This window comes from Periophthalmus magnuspinnatus, chromosome 17, assembly GCF_009829125.3.
Source record: "Periophthalmus magnuspinnatus isolate fPerMag1 chromosome 17, fPerMag1.2.pri, whole genome shotgun sequence".
Taxonomy (NCBI): domain Eukaryota; kingdom Metazoa; phylum Chordata; class Actinopteri; order Gobiiformes; family Gobiidae; genus Periophthalmus; species Periophthalmus magnuspinnatus.
In genome coordinates, this window is record NC_047142.1 from 29,662,655 (window position 1) to 29,686,916 (window position 24,262).

The 24,262-nt window shown below is 39.9% G+C and overlaps 1 protein-coding gene across 1 annotated transcript in view; it reads right to left on the reverse strand.

Annotated features, from left to right (window-relative positions):
* cadm3 (cell adhesion molecule 3) overlaps window positions 1–24,262 on the reverse strand; it is a 283,081-nt gene that overhangs the window by 143,250 nt on the left and 115,569 nt on the right. Inside the window, exon 3 of the mRNA XM_055228474.1 lies at window positions 11,918–12,067. Coding sequence (XP_055084449.1) covers window positions 11,918–12,067 — 150 coding nt within the window. The remainder of the gene's footprint in view (window positions 1–11,917; window positions 12,068–24,262) is intronic.

The window sequence follows — 24,262 nt, forward strand, 5'->3', positions numbered from 1 at the left end:
CAGGGAGAGGTGTTTTATTTGATTGGTTTATTCACAGATGTGACCTTTTAACCTGTGACGCTTTCCTATATACATGGACATAGCTAACCTGTTGCCCACCGCTAGCCCTTCCAAATAGGAAGTTGAGCGTGGCCACAGTTCTTGCTCCATCAACTCCAGTTCACTTTCTATTGAAAAACTCTGACCCCTCTCTCTGTAACTGCTGTTGTCAAGACTTGTTATTTTGCTCTTAAAATTAACCTGCTCTACATGTGTTTTTTTATTTTGTCTGGAAATCAACTTATGAATATTAATAGCAGACCAATGAGGCATCTTCTTTCCCTGAGGTCGCTCCTGCTAGCATTAGCAATAGCTTTGATTGACAGGCGTGAAGGGGCGTTACCTTCAATAGCGTCACTCCAGATTGGCTCTTTGGTTTCTATGATACTCGCTGTCAGAATTCCAAATATACAACCCTATTGGACCCTAGATGCCCTTCTTTCCTATGCCGTGATTCTGTTCTGTGGACCCGGGTCCTCCCCTTTCCCTCAGCGGGCTGGATGACCCAGTACCTGGCTAGGATGACCATGACATGAAGAGATGATCTGCAACAAACACATGGGAGAATGAAGCAATAATTAGCCATCAAATTTCCATTTTCAACCCTGCATAGGGGTGTTGCCTCTCTGGTTGCTATGAAACTCGCAGTCAGAATTCCAAATATGGAACTTGGCTCCAAATTCCCCGCTATAACTGCTCTAGCTTCGATGAGCATCATGTGACTGGAACTGAACACTGTGGGTGACGTCACACTCACTTAGTTCACTTCTTTACAGAGTCTATGATATGCTACGTAGCTTAATGTGCTAATACACTGTTTCAAACCATCAATTATGTCCATCCACTGTCCAGCCAATATTTCACCCTGTATTTCACAAACTTTCAAGGTTTAAGTTAATTTATTGTGCTAGAGCTCCTACTTGTGGTTCACTTGTGCAACTGCAGGTAATTTTTTTCCTATACATATTTCTGCAAGTTGTGTAGTTCATGGCATGTTTTCTAATGAATATATTTTTTATGTTTTCTTTCAGATAACCACACATTATCACACACACATATAAATTGTAACTACAAATCAAACCTAACAACCAAACCAATAACCAATGCCTTAATATTCAGGGTAAAAATGGTCACACTTTTATACAGCGCTTCTCCACCTTCAAGACTCAAAGCTCTTTACATCAAGAAACCACTCACTCATTCACCTGGAGTTTGCCTATTCCTTCTGATCGAGGAAGACTCAGCTGAAGCCTGGTCAGTACACAAATATTAAAATTTTCTTGCATTATTCAATAAAATGTACTTTTGGCGACAGGATAAGTGATGCAGAATGAACTGAACATACCCTACCTTATAAGTATGTCAAACTATATATTGTGATGTAGTTTATTTTATTTTTCCTGTCTAAATAAATTAATGAATCACTAAAATGACCCAGGAATAGCAGACCCAGATGATGCCTTGGCGTGCCGGAGGGTGAACACTGTTGGGGCCGTGATTTTAAAATGGTAGTTTATAAGAGTCTGAGTTCTAACGAGCAAGGTAATTAAAAGCTCGCAGCGTTTGAGTCTATAGAAGGCTGTCTGCAGCGCACATGGGGCTGTGTAAAAATAAACCAAGTGTGAAAAGACTTGTTCATTTGGAAAAGTGTGGATTTCAGACGATCGGATGTCCTTGGACCCGTACCATGTGATCTGACCCGCCCACTCCTCCTGCCTCATAGCTTTGGATACATCAGAAGGAATGAAAAATAATACTGTAATGATGTGATATTTTGTGTTTAGTTCAGAGTTGACACCTTTTGTTGTTCCTGTAGTTATTGATGTGTTGTTGTTAATCTAACTGCTTTGGTTGCCATGCCGACAAGAAACAGAATCTGGTCTTAAAATGTTCGTATTAACCTGTTCTATATGACCCTGCGTTTTTTTCTTCACTATTGAGTCCGTAAATCAAGATATGAACATTAATAACAGACAAATCAGCGGCCTTCTTTACCCGAGGTCACTCCTGCTCATGTTAGCAACAGGTTTGATTGACAGCGTTGCTAAGCGCCCACTCCCTCCTGTAAATCAGTGGTGTGTGCAGGAAGGGGTGTTACTTTCAACAACCTTGCTCCAGATTGGTTCTTTGGTTGCTATGATAATTGCTGCCGGAGTTCAAAATATGGAGCCCTAGATGCCCTCCTATGCCCTAGATGACCCAAAAACCTGGTAGGATGACCCCTATCCTACCATGGATAAGCCTCCCTCTGTCCTTTAGCTGAGTGAATCTGGCACTACAGTCTTGAACTCTATCTGTAAATGGATGCACATTAGTCCTGGACACATCTGCAGCTGCTCATCCATGGGGTTCACTGTAGTTCTCCTCAAGGTTCCTCTTTTTCCCACTATTTATTTATATTTTTTTAGTTTTTACTTGCCAAAAAGGAAGGTCTAAGGACAGGAGGTGCTGTGGGACAGTTATCCATTTATTTACTTGTTTCTGTTGATTAATCTGCTTGTCTGGTATTGACCAAAGTCTGTTTCATTATTGATTTTCTAAGTTTCTGTTGGTTAAATCAATTCTCATGTTCAGTCCTAAGAGACAACTGCTGTTCTGATTTTGGGCTTTACAAAAATAAATTGAACTGGGCTCCAAATTCGCTGCTATAACTGCTCTAGCCTCGATGAGCTTCATTTGACTGAAGCTGAACGCTGTGGATGACGTCACACTCACTTACTCCACTTTTTTATACAATCTGTGTCTGAGACGGCTGGTGTTTTGCTCTTGTTTTGGTGCGGCATACGGCCTACAGTAGCCCTCAGTGCTCAGAAAATAAACAACCAGAAAAAAATGTGTCTCCTTACACCAGAACAGTGCACTAAATTCATTTTGTTTGTCTGTTGCATTGAAAAACATACATCCCTACTCCTTGCGGGCTATAATATCCCACAGTATATATATCCGCTTTACTGTGAGCCTATGTTAAAAGCTTCAATGTGTTGTGAAAAGTTAATGATAAAGGTTATGGTTGCTTTGGGTCTGCTGCTGCCTCTAGCGAGCGTTTAGCACAACATTTAGCGGCTGTACGTTCTCGCTCTGTTAAGTCTAATTTATTAGTCTCATTTAAAGTGAAATTCCTCCCCATAGTTCCACCTGGTTCATCACTCACTCTTTATTTAAAACCCATGACTAAAAGCTGTCGCAGAACTCCTCGGGAAGTCTCAGAACCTAAAATAATAATGTGTCAATCAAACATGAGTCAGCCACTCGGTAAAAGTCATATTAGTTTTGGATGTAGCATTAGCATTTGACATAACTGTGCAAGTAAAAAAAAAAAAGTGTATAGAGGGGATATTTTACTTTGTATGCTAAAAAATGTTATGCCAAAAATAACTTATTGACAGGTTTTAGAAGTTCACTTCTGTTTTTGACCTTCTGAGTCTCCTCTCCCTTTGCTCTCTGTGCTAAGTCACTCCCCCTTCACAGCACTAACCCAATCACTTTGTATCCTGCTAATGAAACTACTGCACATCACGTCAGGTTTGTCAAGTTGCTGTGTACAGTTTTGTATCATGTTTTTGTATATTTATGGAGAATTGTCGCGTGGGAGCGTGGAGGACATAGACTTGTGGGCGGAGCTTTGCACAGATTCTCACAGCTAACCGTAAGGAGGGTTCGAATAGGGCCCGGGACAGATCACTAAATTACTCAAACCTCTTCAGGCATGTTTTGGATGAGGGAACAATGTTATAACATGGTAGGAAAATTAGCATAATCACAAGCATCTCATTCTTGTAGCTAAACTTGTTTGCTCCATTTCACTGCAGGCTACATGAAGAAATAACTGCCATTAAGCACTTTTAAATTTTAATACTTTGGATTATGACAGAACCAAAGGCTTGTCAAGGCATTTTAAAAGGAAAACGCAGCATATTCACAATTATATACATAATATCACAATCAATATTGTACCTTATGATGTGTATCGTGAAAATATCGTACCAACAGATTTGGATATCGTTACTGGAATGTTCCTCAGTATGGCCTGAACTTCTCTATCTTGCATTTATTCATTACAGGTCTTATTACTAAAAGATCCTTGGGCTGGCAGCGGCACATAACCTTGTGCAGCAAAATGAATTAGCTTGATATTTGTGAGTTCACAAACTCATGAGAATCAATCCCGCCCCGCTCTGCTGTTGTGACCACCATCAACATTCCCTGGGGGTGTAAAGCTAACTGTAAGCACTGCTCTGTCTGAAGCTTTGTTAGACTTTAGCATGAGCTTTATTTTAACACAATCTGAGCTAAAGAACCGACTCAGCTGAACAACAACAGGTGAGCTGATTTGTGCTGTTAAACAAGGCCAACAGTTTTGCAGTTAGTCAGTCTCACACTTTTTGCTGAAAATCAAACTCCTAAACATGACCCAGAATACTAATGTTAATCACAGGCTCCTGAAAATGTGCTGTTTAATCCATTTTGTATTTTTTCTCCATGGTAAGCGCTGAACAATCCACCGTACAGATACATGTAGAACACCCCCAGTGCGATGTCACTGCAAATTATCAATTCATCTGACCGGGAATCAGGGGGAAACTTTCCAGATCAATAAATGTGTAGAACTCGCACAGAACTCACAGAACAAGTGTGTCTGGGGTTAGCCAGGTCAGCCATCACCTGCTCATCTCCATGAACATACATTTAACAACATACTGTGGAACATTACAGTCAAAGCAATAACATCTCCATGGAGACAAGAGGGTGGCAATCTTTAAACTTTTTCTTTTTTTTCTCTTCAATTGAATTTTTTCTTCATACAAACTCCTGTCCGCTCTTGTGCCTCTTCCTCTCCTCTTCCTTTGAGTGGACCTTTAAGAGAGCGCTATCACCGTTACACTTATCTCACTCCAACTCTTTCCTCCATCTCCGTCTCTGCGCAGACTCTCCATTTGTACCACTGTCTCTCCTCTTTCTCTCTCATCCCCCTTTCCCCCTCTCTGCCCCTCTTCCCTCCCTCTCTCTCACCCTCTTGTCCAAATTGTGTGGCGCAGTGAGAGGGTGAGACGACGCTGGCACGCTCCACTTCGGCTGTTGGAGAGTGCGTGTTTTTGTCGACTGGTGCAGCTGAGAGGGGGATTATTTCACTGGGGGAAACTCTGCGTCCTCTTCTTCAATGGTTCTGCTCTCGGTTCTAACGGCACAGACCGAGGAGGCTAAAATAGCTCTCACCAGAGGAATGTGCTACGGGCTGAGAGCAACTTTGGCGGTAAATAATCTTACTTGAGGTTTCGACAAACGAAATGATTTGAAATGAATTTACAATCAATGCTCTGCCCGGTAACAAATGTAAAAAGGGGTTAATGTATTTGCTAGAACGTGGTTGATATAATTTCAGAATTTAACTGCTTTGAAAGTACCAAATTTCAAAGTTTAAACAAGAGAGAAATGTGAGAAAATGTTAATGCCTGTGTGAGAAAAGTGTATAAAGTGTGTGGTGAGGGGTTTTACAGCTGCAAAACATATAGAATAATTGCAAAAAATTAAGTGACTACTTCCTGAATTTCGCCTATTGCGGGTTATTTTTAGACCGTAACCCCCCCGCGATAAACGAGGGACCACTGTACAAGAATAATAGATTTATCTAATAGGTCAAATCCTCCAGCTAAAGTGGTTCGGTCCAAGACTAGCCCAAGATCTAAAGATGTTCCAAGGGCTTATCGCTTCGCATCACTGCTGCTGACAGGTCGCCCTAGATCCACATTGAAGGACGGGTCAAATGCAGAGGACACATTTCCCACGAGGACAATAAATTGTACCTGACAAAATGATATAAAATCACATTACTGCTGTTATGATTCACACAGTTAGCCTAACGTTAAAAATAGACTTCAAGTTTGGTGGCGTTGACATAAGCTACTTAATCCTTCCACCTCCTCTACGCACTGTCACTGCTGTACTCTGCCTGCTGTATATAGCTTTACTGTGTGCTGTATATAGCTATACATTGGCAGACCCCAGGGATACCTTTGTTCACTTTGTACCATTTTGCTTGTTTTAAGGAGACACAACTTCACGGGTCATTGCAGCATCGGTCACAAAGTATGGAGTTTAAACATCACTATTATTGTCTCACCTATGGACCAGGTCTCTTGTCTTATTTCTTTCTTTTATTTAAAAGGCATATCGTTTTAAGATAGTATCTGTGGTAAATATTTATCAAAGAAAACTAAAGTTGAACATTACAAGAAGTAACACTGAGTTTCAAAAATACGTCCCTTTATCTATGTCATCAATCGGTCTATGCAAATAACATTAGAAATGCAGGGACTATTTATGTGCAAGGAAACATACTGTCAATCAAACCTGTTGCTAACGCTAGCGGGAGTGACCTCAGGGAAGGAAGGTGCCTGATTGGTCTGTTATTAATGTAGAGACAAAATAGCGAAATCAAAACACCAGGATTCATGTAGAGTGGTTTTAGTACGATCATTTTAAGACCAAAACGATGAGCAGGTACAGAGAGATATTGAATTGGAGCTAGGCGGTTTTAGCCAGAAGAGCCCCCATGCTCACTTCATGTTTGGAACGTGGCAGCTAGAGGGTTAGCTATGTCCATTTTTATATACAGTCCATTGGTTTTAGCTCTTGTTTACATCATTGTGCTATGTAACAGTTATGGAATTACCTCTACATATGTCACATCTACTGCCTGTGTCCAACCAGGACGCAAAACTTCACCGAAATGTTCAAAACTAGTGAAGATGTTTTGTAAAATATAATTGTTGATCATGTTTGAGTGCAATGTGCAATCTGTTCTGTCACATGCACTTTAAGATGTCCACAAATACTCCCAACTACAGTCTGATGCTCTTAATTTTTGTTTTGGCTTTACAGAAACCCAGCCCATTATACATTATGTGATCTGTAGAGTTTAGGAAGGAACATCAAAACCAAGCGGTTTGCCATGGAAATCCACCATGTTTGTGGCAATATTATAAGTTATAAGTTAAAGAGGAACCCTATGGAACAACCCCAATAAACTGCTGGATCTCCAAAGGTAAACAGTAGTACTCTGTAGTGTTAGAAAACATGTGAATGAATGCTGAGGCTAGAGTTTAGTATCTTAAATCTCCATTGGTTTAACACTAAACTCATTAAAACTCAATGAGACATGTTGTCACAATCTCGAGCTGGAGTTCATGACAGGTTGCTATGTTTTTCCTAATCCTGACTCAGTTTGTTGGGATAGTAGCCACCAAACCAAGTTACAATTAGATTCATCATAGTTTTACATTAGCCAGAAAGCAGTATGTGAAGACTTTGTTGAATAATATAGTTACAGCTTACAGGAAGTAGCGCTGGTTCTACATGGGAATACCTCTACCAATGTCATCTATATACAAATTTCCATCCAAAATTCAAGGAGAATTTACGCACAAGAAACATGCATTTCTGTCAATTTCAATTTGAATTGAAATTGAATTTATCAAAATAAAGGTGTTGTCATGTATTTTTTAGTCATGAAACTATTGCGCTATTGTGTAATTTAGAGTTTTGGCCACTGTTTATGGTTTTGCTGTCCTGTCCAATCAGGAAGTCAACTTATAAACTTATAAACCAAAATCACCAAACTAGAGGAAACTCAACAAATCTTAAATATAATGATACTAACTAAGTTTTGGTCACATGGTAAATGGTCACATTTTTATTTACAGTTGTCCCTTGATTATCGTGGTGGTTACGTTGCAAAAATAACCCACAATAGACGAAATCAAAAAGTATCAGCTTTATTTTTTACAATTATTCTATATGTTTTGCAGCTGTAAAACCCCTCACCACACAAAGGGGGTTAAGTGTCTTGCCCGAGGACACAACAACAGTAGTATGGACTAACAACATTCAGATCAGTGGACAAACGTTGTGGTCTAACCTTACATCTGCACTTTAAGCAATCAAACCTTTTTTTAATTATTTTTTTTTATTTTAGTTCTGCCACCAGTCGTAGAGCAGATCACCAGAGTCTGTTTACGTGATATTGTGTTTCATATCAGATTGAAAAATAGATTCCCGGTGCCAGTGAGACAGGCCAAGTCATTTTATCAAAGTTTGTAACTGCAGCAAATGAAATCTTTTTAACAATTTGCCCCAAAGTTTGGACGGATTCAGGCTCTTTTCTGACAGCCCAAAACAAAACACACAATTTTGGTTCAATTCAAACTAGAAAATTGTGGTCCAAAAATGTCTGCAAACCAACTTTTCTCACAAGAAGCCATGAGTCATTCCAGCCAATTGTAAAACTAAGACTGCCCATTTTCTCAAACCACAAGCTAGCAGCCAACTGGTACGTGACAAATATAATTATATCGAGACTTATCCATAACAAAACTAAAGGCATTTTATAGCTCACTGCACACAGTCAAATGGGTTAGTTTAGACAGACTATGGGCCAAATGTCATGCATTAGAAACTATTGATAGCGGTTGTGTCCTTTGGCAACACACTTTACTGATCTTGTCTAGTTTGATTTGTTAAAAACTCCTAAACTCCTCCCAAATAGAGCTGCTAAACTGGGGAGTACCTGGAGGACTAAAGGGGAGAGTGATAGGGGAGAAGGGGCAGGGTCTGCCTAAAAAAGAGTCGGAACAATCGACAATACTATTATAACACCATATAAAGAGTTTGGTAGCAAAAAAAAGAAAAGTTGATTTCATGTTACTTTCACTTTAATAATTAACTTCAGTCATGAAATAAAATGATTATGAACGACACTGTTTTTGGTGTTTGGTATTATGCATGTGAAATAGCATTTGAGCTAAATGCTAAATCATTAAGCCTCGTGTTTGTGCAGTAAACAGTTACATTTAGTGAGCGGCAGTTACAAAAATGATCTCTCCAGTCCAACAAGTGTACTGTTGTCTATGTAAAACTAACAACCATCATCCCAACCAGGACTAACAGGACCAAACCAGGTCAGTTTATAGCGACATCATCCCAGCCCAGGACTAAGAGGACTAAACCAAGTCAGTTTATAGTTTATTTTCAGTGTCATTGTGCAGTAATCAATAATACAGTAAACTATGTGATGGTACATACTAGTGTTGTAACGATACCTCAATTTCAATACTACAGAATTAGACTCAATACTCAATACAAAATTCCAATACCTCTTTCTTTAACCAACAGAATGTGATTTTCTACATTAAATGGTAGTCTTTTCTTTTCTATTCCCATGTGTCTTATATCTGTGTGATCCCTCAGTGTCTGGTAGGTTCATATCAAAACCAGGTAGTTTAGTAATGATACCCGCTCAAAACTAGTATCTAATTTCAATGTTTGTTTTAGTATTGACAACTTGCGTCTCATATCATCAACATTCCCTGGGGCTGCGGTGCTAACCGAAGGTCCTGCTCCGTCAGACACTCTATTAGATTTTAATCTGAGCTTTGTTTTAACACAATTTGACCAGAAGGAGCTGATTTTAGTTGGAAACTACAACAGGAGATCTGATTTGTGCTCTCAAGTCTCTTATGCAATAAATTATACTCACAAGCTAGCTAGCATTATCCATTACTTTTTCAGTTAGTCACTCTCACGTTTTTTGTTGAAACAGGATCATGAACGGTTTGTATTGATCACAGGCTCCTGAAAATGTGCTGTTTAAATCCATTTTGTGTTTTTTCTTGAGTTTTCAGACAATCTTACAACTTACAGCTGTGTTTGCTAACCTGCGCATTGTGTCACTATGGTAACTGCTGAACATTCCACCATAGGGATACATGTAGAACCCCCCCCCCCCCCCCCCCCCCCCAGCAAGATGTCACTGCAACATATCAATTGATTAGTATCTGATTTTCGATATGTTTTTCGAATCCTGGTATATACAAGATATAGAGTAGATGTTTACGACTACATAACCTGTTGTGCGACCCTACTTTTAATGCAGTTTAATAGAATCATTAAAGCCCTCATCAAACACAATTACACCACTTTGAAATAAAGCGTTTTACTCCAGGTGCTCCATGCGTCCCACTTTGGGCTCTCGCTGCCTCTGCACTCAAAAGCAGAAATCCTGTTTTCAGAAAGCTTTTGTCTACCTGCGCCGCTCAAAGTAATTATTTTTGCCTTATTAGAGCAATGCGCTGCGGTAAACATCTTTATTCAAACCTGCCTCCAAAAATGGCATTAATATGAAGTCATTTGGAGCCTGTGTGGAGAACGTAATGGCTCCTACATAGAGGAGTTTTATCATTATAATAGATGTAAGGCGTGTGAATGGGGCATAAGTGTATAGTGTTTAGGATGCATGAAAAGGGATAAGTAGCAGCGGACTGAAAATAATCATGGAAATAACAGAAGCTTTACAGAATATCGCCATTGATAGTATCGTATAGAATATAACAGGTGCAGTTTGGCAGATGGTTATTTTTTTAACTAGGTCAATTAAAGGTTTACAGTTTAACTTCTTGTTTGGTCAAATTTTTGTAAATGCCTTCTTAAGTTCAACGCACTCAAACCGATTTATATTAAAGAACCACTCACCCAGGCACAGGGAAGGTCGGTTAAGTGTCTTGCCCAAGGACAAAATGTCTTTTTTCATCTGTGGGAGCTGGAATCACACCACCAACTTGTGTGACTGTGGATCTGACCGCTCTGCCAATGATGTTTATATCAAGAGAGGGATTTGAACCATAAACCTGTGGATCAGTGGACAAACACTCTACCAACTGAGCTAATGTCGCCCTTATTTTTGCTTTCATTCAATTCCAGGTGTTTTGCTAAATAAATACCTTATTACTGTGAGCAAGGTTTGTGGTTTGCTATAGCAGCTGCATAACTCCATGGAGATAGATCATTCTAATGCTAAACTGTGGAACATTGCAGGTTAAGCAACGTTGCATGGAGACAAGCAGGTGGCAGACACTACACTAAAAAGTTACTTGGTGTTTTAGACAGTAATTAGACAGTGAGTTGTGTAAAGATCAGCGAGGTGTACTTAGAAATATGTTGGATCCAGACCGAGGTTTGCATCTTCATCTCAAACACATCTCCAGTTATATCATAGCTCACATTTGTTTGAGAGCCAGTATCACCTGAACAACATTTAACATAACACTAACCTAACAAAAAGTACTAAATCGATCTAAACTAGAGATGGATGGTATATACGTATATGGTGTTTTTCATGGCTGTTGCTGGTACCTATATTTAGAATTCAGAACAACCGAGTGCTGATAAGCTCTGCCGATATTTTTGAGCCGAAAGGCAGATTTTAATTATTTTGTCCAAATCCTGCAATTTAAATATACTACAAACTCCCCCAGAGCCCTTTTGTACCACAGACCTGTAGGAGAGCTGTGTACTGACGTTTTGTGTCGTTGTCCTTCACACTAAAGCGCTCAAATAAAGTGTTATGCATATTCTACCCATATATCGGTCTATCTGTAATTTAACAATGCATTTTTCAGGAGCCTGTGAGGAATACGAGCATCCATTCAGGTGTTTGATTTTCTACAAGAAAGGTGAGAGAAAATGTTGTAAAAACTGTTGGCTAATGCTAGCTAGCTTGTGACTGTAATGGGGACTTGTTTAACAGCACAAAATCAGCTCATCTAGTCAATTCCTTATGGTCACATTGTGTTAAAACAAAGCTGAAGTTTAAGTCTAAATTGACTAACAGAGCTTCAGACACAGCAGTGCCTCTCGTCAGCTTCACCGCCCCATGCTATGCTATGCACAGAACGTACTATCTTCTCCCTGTAACTCTGCTCTGTGACAGCTTCTCTCTCTGTCACTCTCTATGTAACCCAGCACTTAAGCATTGTCCTTGTGTATATTTGTCCATGCTCGTCCACAGCGAGCAAAGCTGAGGAGTCCGTGAATGAAGCGCTCCTACCTCGCTTCTCTCCAAAGTACAGGGTCTGCTGGGCTGTGTTGGACCACTGCAGGGAGGAGTTATCGCTCTCGTCCACTCTGCAGGTCAGTGTCACCGTGCCCCCCACCGAAACCGTCTCATCCGAGGTGGTGGGCTGCAGCGGGTCGTACTCTGAAACAAGACGAGATACAGGTGAGACTCTGAGGAGGAGGAAGAGGAGGAGGAGGAGAAGGGACTAGGACGATAAGGGTCTGAGGAAGACGAGGGAGGGACCAGGGCGACAAGGGTCTGAGTAAGACGAGGGAGGGGTAAGTTCTATGGATATTTTGCATTTCAGGAAAACTTCACAAAACCTCCAGAAGAACAGGTAAAGAAGACACGTAAACTTTGAGCTATTGACTGAGTGTCTAACAGCAGCGGAAGAAGTACTCCATTTTGTTACTTAAGTAAAACTACAGATACTGCAACAAAAAATACTCAAGTAAAAGTAAAAGTATCACATGAAAAAAAATCTACTTAAGTAAAAGTATTCAAGTGCCTGTTTGAAAATGTTCTTAAAGAGTATAAAGTAAAATTATTTTGTGCAGAGTTTGAGAGGTAATGTTCAACGGAATCAACAGATTTATTTTTTGTATATTTTTGTTTGCTCAAACTACAAACTTGTTAAAAATAAACCCGCTGCTTTTCAGCAGGTCTCAAACAATAATTTAAAAAATACTACTACTATACTACTACTACTTTGTTACATTCCAGCACAGCTAACAGCCATAGTCTGCTTTAGATAGTGGACGTGTGATGTCACCCAGAGTGTTTGGTTACAGCCAAATTCATATTATTTTTTTGTAGTTTTTCAAAAGAAAGTGAACTGGAGCCAGACCTTAAAGGAACCATTCCATGTTCACGTCCTATTTGGTACACGACGGCTAGCAGATTAGCTATGTCCACTTATATATACAGTCTAAGATACCAACCAAAATGCTTTTTCAGTTCTGGCACAAACCCCAGACCAGGAGTGTCAAACACATTTTCACCAAGGGCCACAGCAGCAAAATGGCTGCTCTCAAAGGGCAGATGTAAAATAAATGTAACAACTTTTTTTTTTTTTTTTTTACTCGTTCATTAAGTGTTTCTGTATTCATTACTTATTAAAGTTACAAATATTGCTTATGCATTTCCATATAACTGCATATCTCTTGATAAACTGACATTTTAAGACAGTCACACCTTTTAATTTACCTTATTGTGGGCCACATAGAATGCAATATGAAGTGGCATATGCCTTAAATTTATAGGTAACTCCTAAAAGAAATAAATATAACAATACTAATACTAATACTAATACTAATACTAATACTAATACTAATAATAATAATAATAATAATAATAATAATAATAATAATAATAATAATAATAATGCTGCTGCTGCACTGGATGTAGGCCGTTTCAAGACACCAAAACACTTTCACAGTGCATTATTCACTCCACACTCACATTCAGAAGTGAGGCTGCCAATCTGTGCCATCATCTCCTCCCACCGCCACCAACACTCACAGACACACACCACATTCATACTCGGCAATGTGGGTGAAGTGTCTTGCCTAAGGACACAATGACCGTGGCACGTGATATTCCCAGTATAGTCTCCCATCCAAGTACTAACCAGGCCTGGTCCTGCTTAGCTCAGAGATTAGATGAAATTGAGCACTGACAAGCAGGTACAGCCTCTGTTACAGCAGGTTCCTCTGTTACACCTGGGGCTGCCAATCTGTGCACAAAAGCTCCTCTGACAACGCTGTAGACATTCACAAACTTACATTTTTTCATCAATCTTAATAACACCCATCCTTGTTATCAAAGAACTACCTCTGCTACCTCCGTTGTTACATGGGTTCATGGAAAACTCTTTGGGTTTTGGATTGACGGGCTTGCAAAACAGATAAAAACACGTCCATGGGCCATCTGATGTAGATTTGGTTTCTTATACGTTGCTACTATTATTACTGTTACTTGTTTCCATTCATGCAGTATATTTTAAAGTGTAAACAGTGAAATATGAGCTGAAATGTTTGAGTACTGCACCATTTCAGATCCAACTTGTAATGGAACTTCCTGTGCTCGCTTCTAACCGCACTGATAGAGACAGACAGACGGCAACATGCACATTTGAAAATACAAGCCAAAATAGCAACACAAAATCAGATAAAGCCACAAAATGCATTACCTCTAGTCTCTCTTCTCATCTCTCCCTCTCCTTGCATCTCTCTTTCCACCTCTTCCTCCTTCTCTCTCTCCTTGTCTCTCTCTTTCCACCTCTCTCCCACCTGCACTCCCCCACCTCCCCCATCTCGCTGTCAGACTTTCGTATGAGTCTATCTATCTTTTCGGAGCGCACACACTCTTGTTGTCAGGGCGTCTAAAACCAGACAAATGGTGGTATATGTGGAGCCCTGCAGGAGCCTGAGTCCTGGAAAAAGTCAGACAGGTACCAGTGTAACACAGAGCTAAGACAAAGCTAACACAGGGCTAACATAGGGCTAACACGGGGCTAATACAGGGCTAACACGGGGCTAACACAGGGCTAACACAAGGCCATAGACTGTATACATAAATGGACAGAGCTAGTTGCTGCATTCCAAAAAGAAAGTGAGCATGGGCACAATTCATCTCTATGGCTCCAATTCACTTTCTATTGAAAAAAAACATGTCCCCTCTCTCTGTAACTGCTGCTGTCAGACTCATCATTTTGGTCTTAAAATGTTTGTATTAACCCGCTCTACATAATCCTGGTGTTTTTTATGTTGCTCTTTTGTCCATAAATCAAAATACAAACATTAATAACAACCCTGCTCCTGATTGGCTCTTTGGTTTCACACTCAGATTTCTAAATACAGTCTCTGGTTGAAGATTAGCGACTGTAACTTCTAGACTCGATTGGCTTAATTTGGTTGTAACTGAATGCTATGGGTGACGTCACAGTCCCTCAGTCCACTTCTTTATACTGGGGCTAACACTGGGATGACGTAAGGCTAACTCTGGGCTAACACTGGGCTAGCATTGCTCTTGTACTTCCCATGTACTGCAACAATCAGGGTCTCAGAGTCTGCTTTTAGGTCTCAGTGAAGGGGGTTTGATACTGCGGTCTTCAAAAAGTTCAACCAAGTTTGTCGAAGATACACTCAGAAGTCACTGTCCACTTAGAGCAGGGATGTCAAACTCAATTTCACGGAGGGCCACATCAGCAAAATGGTTCGTCTCAAATTTGCAAAGATTAAAAAAAATGTCTGTTTAACTACGTAACTCCTGATAAACTGACATTTAAATTTACCTCGTCGAGGGCCACATAAAATGACATGGTGGGCCGTATTTGGCCTTGAGTTTGACACATGTGACTTAGAGGTTCATTTTGACGAACTTTAACGTCTTATTTGGACTAAAAACAACTGCATTATAGATATCGTTTACCACATGGTTAGCCTCTGTCTCTCTTGGAACTCTTATTTTTTTGGAAAGTCTAAAATGAATGAATGATTGAAAGGGGGCAAAGATAACTGACTGCGATTGGTTGACAATAACAAACAAAAACAGGCGGGGAAGTTGGAAAAAGGAAGACATACATGCTACAGATGGTGGTCAAAATGGGACGACAACGGCTCAGTTGGTAGAGAGTAGTTTTAATTTATGAAAATAGCTTGTACGTTCTAAAATTAGCTTAACAATATGATCTACCGCTAACTCTCTACTTCACAAAGGTCAGAACTCAATTACTATGAGCGATGTTGGAATTCCGAGTACCAACTCTCCAATTTACCCCAAAATGTTCAACTACGGGTCGACGCCACCTCCCATCATGCATCACAACGTGGCTCGCACACTCAGGAGGACTCTTGTGTCACTTTCAGCCAGCTCCGTGTTTCAGGGAGAAGCGAACAAGCCAAAGAGGGAGCAGAGATATGCAGATCAGCCTCAGAGGAGAGGGAGACGGGAATACAAATGACCCGGGATAATGGAGGTTTTTAAGGCAAGAATCCAGCGAGTATGTGTGAAAGTATTCAAATCAGATGGAATTATGGGAGTTAGCGCGCTCCCCTGATAGCTTCTGATGGAGCTGTATGATTAGTGAGATATGAAGAGACTGGATAATGAAGCAGAGAGCCATAGATTAGAATGGGGAGAATCTGCTGTAAAGGAGTGATTCAGTGTATTTGCTATAGAAGGTGGATGACACACAATGGTTGATGCAATGGTCCAAAGTTATTCCTCATGCGCACATAGTGGAATTTTGGCAATAACGCTAACGACAACTAGTATGACAACTACACTTCCTGATTATCGGACAATAACCCTCCGTAATCAGGTCCTATAAGTGGTTCAATCTTATTATCAAGCTTTGTACAAATGTGTGATAGTATCTCGCTGACTGCATACACCTTGTAGCCTACATTTTGTGTTTCCGTTCTAATGTTATCCAATCAACACACTTTGAGTTGCCAGATACTTCAAAACCAGTTAGCAATAAAGCATAAAAAGCTCTCTAAAAACAATGCTTCCAAAATCAAATCTGCAGCCAATCATGAATATTGTCCCAGTCTTGCAATAGCCTCGTGTTAGCGCCGGCGTAGCGCTGATGCTAGCGCTAACTGCATTATCTGTTGCATGCGTGTGGAGTGCAAAATTAACTCAGTGACTGCTTTCTCTGGTTGATTACTGTGCGTCCTCACTGGTGTTGTCAGTGTACTCTTCATGCGTTTCATGTTACAGGCGCCATTTTGAGGACCTCTGTACATTCAAAAATGTGTAGTTAGCATAACCTAAGTACTAACAACTACAGAGTTGACTAGTACCTATCTGCACAGTGATGAAATAGAACTTCTTAGAGTACTTTTGAACAGTGTACTTTTACTCTTTATGTAACAATATGAAATTATTTGAACATTTGTTTTTCTTGCAGCTCCTTAAGATATGGTTCTGATCTAGATATTCACTGACAGAATGTTCAGCTGCTTATGGCAATTTATCTTTAGCGAAAAAGTCTAGAACGTGTAGCCCAAAAACAAAATGTATGAAGTAAAAAGTAGCATAAGGGAAGCAGCGAGTGTCGTGGATAGTAAAGTACCAGAGTGTGTCCGCTCATGAAACTCTGTGTGAATGAAGCGTTTAGGAGGCGCAGGACTGTCGGAGCTCTGGGCAGGTTTATATTCACTCCTCCTGCGCTGGCACACTGATCGTTTTTTGTTTTTTTCCTTTTTCTTTTTTTTCAGGAATAAACATCTGCTTGAGAGTGCTTCAAAGGAACTGCTGTCTGCGTAAACTAAGAGGGAGTATAGGAAGGAAAGGAAGCAAGGAGCGAAGGAGATGAGGAACTAGCAGCGGGGAAGCCATTACGCCGCATGAAATATGGGATCTTTTTTTAAAGGTGCACTATGGAACATTTCTGGTGGAGGGAATGCCATGCCAGCTTGAGGTTTTACTGTTTTCCCTGGAATGTTCCACAGAATGGCGTTTGATTTATCTCCATAGAAACAAGGAGAAGTGGAGAAGCAAGCAAGAATGCATGATTTTCAATGTATATTTGAGCAATGAAAATCCCTAAAATTAGATAAATAAGTTTAATGCCATACTGCGGAACATTCCATGAAGACGAGTAGTGGCAGAATCCCACAATACAGAAGTTACGCAATGCAGCTTTAAATTCAGATATTAGCTTTATACATTTTGTAAGTAAATAAGAGTTATATGGACTGATCTGAGCCCATAGGTTGGAAAGTTAGCACATAGCATTTTGAAAGGTCAAAAGTCCTCCAAATGGCACCTATAAAAAGAAAATTTTATAGGTGTCATAGCAATTGTTTATTGCTATGACAACAGTAGTATTTTATTTATATCCTTCTGAAACCCATGTGCAGAGCTCGAGATTGTGACTAGTTAAAACTCACACAATAATTATAACACAACTGACCATCTAATGCAATTTAAAACAATATAGAGCACATTTTATTTGCCACCGCAGGACCTGCCGCTTAAGCCCATCCACACATTCCGCACTGAACCTGAGCTGTACCAGAAAACAAATAAAGATGATTAGCCTGCTGTACACAAAAGTGACTGTATGGGGATTTGTGTTAGATAATGAAAGTAACACATTTCTAGACAGTGGCCCCAATACATTACAAAACCATCTCCAAAATATCCCCAAGTAACTTATTTGTTCAAGTTCAAAATAAGTTTGAAGTTTGAGAGTGTTTAAACAAGAGAAAAATGTGAGAAAATGTTAATGCCTGTGTGAGAAAAGTGTATAAAGTGTGTGTTGAGGGGTTTTACAGCCAAAAACATATAGAATAATGGTTAAAAATAAAGCTGATACTTCGCAGATTTCGCCTATTGTGGGTTGTTTTTAGAACATAACCCCCGCGATAAACAAGAGACCGCTGTACATGTTACATCACAGAGCTGGTACAGTTATAAAACCAGAGGTAAAAACCACTGCTCTCACGACAGACATATCTGAAACATGATACAGATCTGAAACATGATACAAATCTGAAACATTGATACAAACTAAAGTGTTAAGTGGACTGTTGTGTGGAGAGCTGCTGGACTTTCACACACAGGTCTCTATTAGAGGCGTGCCTCAGGTCCGCCTCAGGCTAAACTCATTCACAAGAACACTCCTAGGAACAATCACATCTCAGCAGACACGAGCCCGAACAACAGGAGGAAACACTGGAGCCTGCTGGAAACCACTCCACAGCAGATGGACTTTCATCTATTTCCTCCTTTTCACAACTTCATTTCATCAAGACCTGGATTTTGAGTGAATAACAAAAACACATATGTATCATTTTTTCTGGCTCTGTTCACATTTTCTTTATAATATCCACCACAAAAAAGATCTGAGTGAATTCATTTTTTTAATTGGACTAAAATTAATTAGTCAAACGGTAGACAAAGAGTAACTTTCAAGCTTCTGAGACCTGTCGACGTTTGCAAATGAACTCAAGTCTCACCTCATGTACACAATTATACACAATGTCTGGAAATACTATAAGACACTGTAAGACTGAACCAGGACTAAACCAGGACTAAACCAGGACTAAACCAGGACGGAATCAGGTCTAAACCAGGACTAAACCAGGACTAAACCAGGACTAAACCAGAACTAAACCAGGACTAAACCAGGACTAAACCAGGACTAAACCAGGTCTGAACCAGGACTGAACCAGGACTAAACCAGGACTAAACCAGGACTGAACCAGGACTAAACCAGGACGGAATCAGGTCTAAACCAGGTCTAAACCAAGACTAAACCAGGACTAAACCAGGACTAAACCAGGACTAAACCAGGACAGAATAAGGTCTATACCAGGTCTAAACCAAGACTAAACCAGGACTAAACCAGGTCTAAACCAGGTCTAAACCAGGATGGAATCAGGTCTAAACCAGGTCTAAACAACAACTAAACCTGGACTAAACCAGGTCTAAACCAGGTCTAAACCAGGTCTAAACCAGGTCAGAACCAGGTCCAAACCAGGTCTAAACCAGGACTAAACTAAGTCTAAACCAGGTCTAAACCAGGACTAAACTAGGTCTAAACCAGAAGTAAACCACATCTAAGCCAGATCTAAACCAGGACTAAACTAAGACCAAACCAGGACTAAACCAGGACGGAATCAGGTCTAAACCAGGACTAAACCAGGACTAAACCAGGACTAAACCAGAACTAAATCAGGACTAAACCAGGACTAAACCAGGACTAAACCAGGTCTGAACCAGGACTGAACCAGGACTAAACCAGGACTAAACCAGGACTGAACCAGGACTAAACCAGGACGGAATCAGGTCTAAACCAGGTCTAAACCAAGACTAAACCAGGACTAAACCAGGACTAAACCAGGACTAAACCAGGACAGAATAAGGTCTATACCAGGTCTAAACCAAGACTAAACCAGGACTAAACCAGGTCTAAACCAGGTCTAAACCAGGATGGAATCAGGTCTAAACCAGGTCTAAACAACAACTAAACCTGGACTAAACCAGGTCTAAACCAGGTCTAAACCAGGTCTAAACCAGGTCAGAACCAGGTCCAAACCAGGTCTAAACCAGGACTAAACTAAGTCTAAACCAGGTCTAAACCAGGACTAAACTAGGTCTAAACCAGAAGTAAACCACATCTAAGCCAGATCTAAACCAGGACTAAACTAAGACCAAACCAGGACTAAACCAGGACTAAACCAAGACTAAACCAGGACTAAACCAAGACTAAACCAGGACTAAACCAGGACTAAAGCAAAACCAAGCTAGAACTAAAACAAAACTAAATCAGGTTTAGGTTTTGGTCTTCAGGGCTTTGCATTTGTGGAGTGAGAATATTGACAGCATTTCCAAAATACCTTTTTAACCTCACTGACAGATCCTTTCAGACCAAATCAGGACTAAAATCTTAATTAAACTATTAACATACAGAAACTTCACACAATCTGGACCACGAGTCTTAACTAGTCCAGTCTAGATACAAATGCAAGTCATTATCATTCATGAGGTCCATTTCTGCTGCATAATGACACCACTCCCTATGGCCTGGTTTCGCCCTGTGGTTCAGTACACCTGGATTAGCGCCTCCGGTAATAGCATCAGGGCTAACACTAATGCTAAAGCTAATCTGGTGGTTAGCGTGACTCAGGGTTATAGGGATGTTCTGCGGCGAAAGATCTTTCACCTGACCGCGACAAGTTCACCGAGGCCACAGATAAGGATAACAGGAAAAGAAACGACCTCCAATTAAAGGGGCATTTTGTAACTTTTCTAGTGCAGGATCTGCTTCATTCTGCTTCATGGAGATGTTATTGCTTTGCCTGGAATGTTTCACAGTATGGCATTATGCTATATTCATGGAGACAAGAAAGTGACACGTTTTTTTTCAGTAAAAACTCATTTAATTTACAGTGCAAGACGGATACGTTTAATGCTATACTGTGGGACTTCATGGCCATGGATAAACATAATTTCCATGGAGACCAGCAAGAGAAGTTACACAGTGCAGCTTTATGACCACTGTAACTGAACGCTGAAAGCCAAATATTATAATATAATATAACATAATATATTCAAATGGTGTTATCTGGGTCAAGTGGAGAACATGAGTATTTAGGAGGATCTTTGTCGGCCATTTTAATTTTATCCATGTTCTTGGACTAGAACTGACTTATATAATACTTCCTTTCAGTGTGACATTGACAAAAACTATACAGAGAAATATTTTAGTTGACAAAATGAACGCTTCTCTACCTCATGGCCCCTTCCTCTGCCCCACTCTGCTAATGTAATGCAGGCGGATAAATAATGCCCTAAATCTGATCAAACTGAGGATTTACCTGTAGCGGCGGTTAGTGGGGCAGAGTCAGCCTCGTGCTCGCTCAGGGTGGGTAAATGTGGAGGGGACTGGAGGTAATCACTATAAGCCAGGCTCTGCGGGAGGTCCACCAAAACTCAAGATGTTAAAGCGCACACCAGACGGATTAAAGGTCCTGTGCCTGCTTTTGTCCAGGTACTTGAGGTAAAAAAATAAGTCCCCTGTGTACCACTTGCATCCAATTATAAAATAAATGCTCGTTGTACATTTTCTATCGAGATAAAGTTCATGCCATACTGTGGACAATTATAGCCAGGGACAAAATTTCCATGGAAACAAGCAAGAAGAGGTCCTCTCCAGGTCAAGTAAGAGTTTGTGGAGATGTAAATGCACTCACAGTAAGGATTTTAGTGCAATAAAAACATCCAAAATGAAAAAAAAAAAAAGTTTTTGTTTTAAGCTGGTGTATACTACACAATTTTGTCCCTCTGTGATGAAAGGGAAAATCTCGAGTCATATCTGAAGTGTCTCAGAGTGAAACCAGAACGAAGATCAAACTTAGAATGTCGTCTGATCTTTAGCCTGTCTGATATTTCAGTCTGTTGGTCTCAGAGTGAGCCCTCCTCACTGTGTCTGCCATCAATCTCTGTCAAACATGTGACCAACAGTAAACACAAGGCCTCCTCAGTAACAGCAGAATAGATCCCTCCTCTTTTCACTTTAATTTACTCACTTTTATAAATGCAAAAACACTGCTAGCATGTGGCACTAACCTTAGCTAACCATTGTAATTATGGAGACGTTACCGCAGGAGCCTGATATTCACTCAGACAAACTTTGGTGTTTGCCCACAGCTGAGGAAATGAGGGAGAAATGAGGGAGAAAGAGAAAAGAGGAGGGGGAGAGAAGAAGAAGAGAAGAGAGAAGGAGGTAGATAAGAATGGTAGAGGAGGAGGAAAGTGACAAGATGGGATGAAGTGAGAAAGGGGTAAAAGAGAGAAAGAAAGAGAGCATATAAGAGAGGGTGGTAGAGACAAACTGAGGAAATAAAGAAAGGAGAGAGGGTCGGATAGAGAGAGAGGATAAACCAGGGAAAGAGAGAAAGAAATGGAGATGGGGAGAAGGGAGGAATTAAAAGAAGCTGTGGCGCTCGGAGGGATGAGAATTAGACGCATTAGAAAATAGCATTAGTGGTAATGAGGATGAAAGAATTGGGACTAGATTCTTGTCAATAAACTACGGCGTATTAAACTCCGCTCGTGGGTTTAGCAGAGCAGCGTGCGAAAAATATCACTCCACCACCACAAATGAATAAGACAAAAATAAAACTGGTATTTGGCCAGTTTTTCCCTGCAGCCCATTAGAACATTGGATTTTTAAAGCCAGATTCTCACCAAAGACTCTGAAATCCATATGACATAATCAAACATGTCCAACAAGAACAAATGTAATCGGAACTTAAAGGGAAAATGGACATTTTTCACTTGACATGGGATGTGACAAACAGGTGAATATACCCCTCCTTTATTTTTTTATTACATTTTTATTTATTTGTTTTTTTTGTTTTTTGTTTTTTTTTTTTTTTTATATTGATAACACATATATAAAGGTTATTACTAACTATTACGCTGAAAAACTTTAATTAAAAAAATCACAAAAAAAACAAAAACAAAAAACAGCTGGAATCCATATGACATAATAAAACATGTAGAGAAAAAAAAAAACATTAACTAAAATTGTTGTTTTTTTTTAATTCACTTTACATGGGATGTGTTTCTGGCCCTCCTTTATACTCCTTTATTTAAATTTTTTATTTTATTTTTATATTTTATTTATTTTCTTTTGTTGTATTATATCTGTCTGTTGTCTTATTTGTTTTTTTTTTGTTCTTTTTTTTTTTTTACCTATTTAACTTTTTTTCTGTTAAGCTATATTGATAACACATACATAAGGTTATTACCAACTATTATGCTTTCCCAGAATTGTGACAAAGGTTGAAATCCATTGTTTAAACATGAACTATGTATAATATGTTTCTTATTGACCTCAGCAACAAGATTTCCAGTTTGATTCCTGGATCACTTTGGCCTTTCTGTGTGGAGTTTGCATGTTCTCCCTGTGTCTGTGTGGAATTTGCATGTTCTCCCTGTGTCTGTATGGAGTTGCATGTTCTCACTGTGAACACAACAGAAACATGCTATAAAAAAAGCAGGTTGTGGCTGAAAATGATTGACAGGTTTAACTGCTTTATTGACAAATACAAAAACCTGATCCAATCTTTTCATTACCCAATCCACAGCCATGAATGAAAATGATCTTTGCGTTTGTAAAAAAATAATTTAAGAATAAGGTTAAACGTGTCCAGCAGCTACGGCAAAAACATTCCCATCTGTAATGAAGCGTTTTCCAAACACACTCAAAGCTGTGGTTCCTCCTCTTCAGTCCTGCGGCTCTTACACATGTAGGAGGTTCCTCTTTCTCCTCACTCCTCCTGAAGGCTGCTCATAATCACGTTAGTCCCTGTGCAGAGGAGACGCAAGGGATTCTAAGCACCTCGGACATGTTTCCTCATCTCCTACCTCCTCGTTTCATTTCCTAGCTCCTTTGTTTTGTTTTCCTAGCTTCTTGTTTAGTCCCTTAGCTCCTTGCTTTGTCTCCTAACTTTTTGTTCTGTCTCCCTCCTTGTTTTGTGTCATAGCTCTCTCTTTCATCTCCAAGCTCCTCGTTTTGTCTCCTAGCTCCTTATTTTGTATCCTTGTTTCATTTCCTGCCTCCTTGTTTTCTTTCCTAGCTCCTTGTTTCATGTCTTACATCCTTGTTTTTTCGTCTCCTACCTCCTCTGCTTGCCCACTTCTCTCTCCATCTGCTCCCTGCTCTCCGGTTTTCCTGCTCGCTGCATAATTCCTCATATTTCCTGTCTGGAAGGATTTCACTGTTGTGGCTAATTGGCGTGGGTTAACCAACTTTATTTACTCGAGTATCTGCTGATATCCTGATAAGAAAGATTAGCCTTATAACAA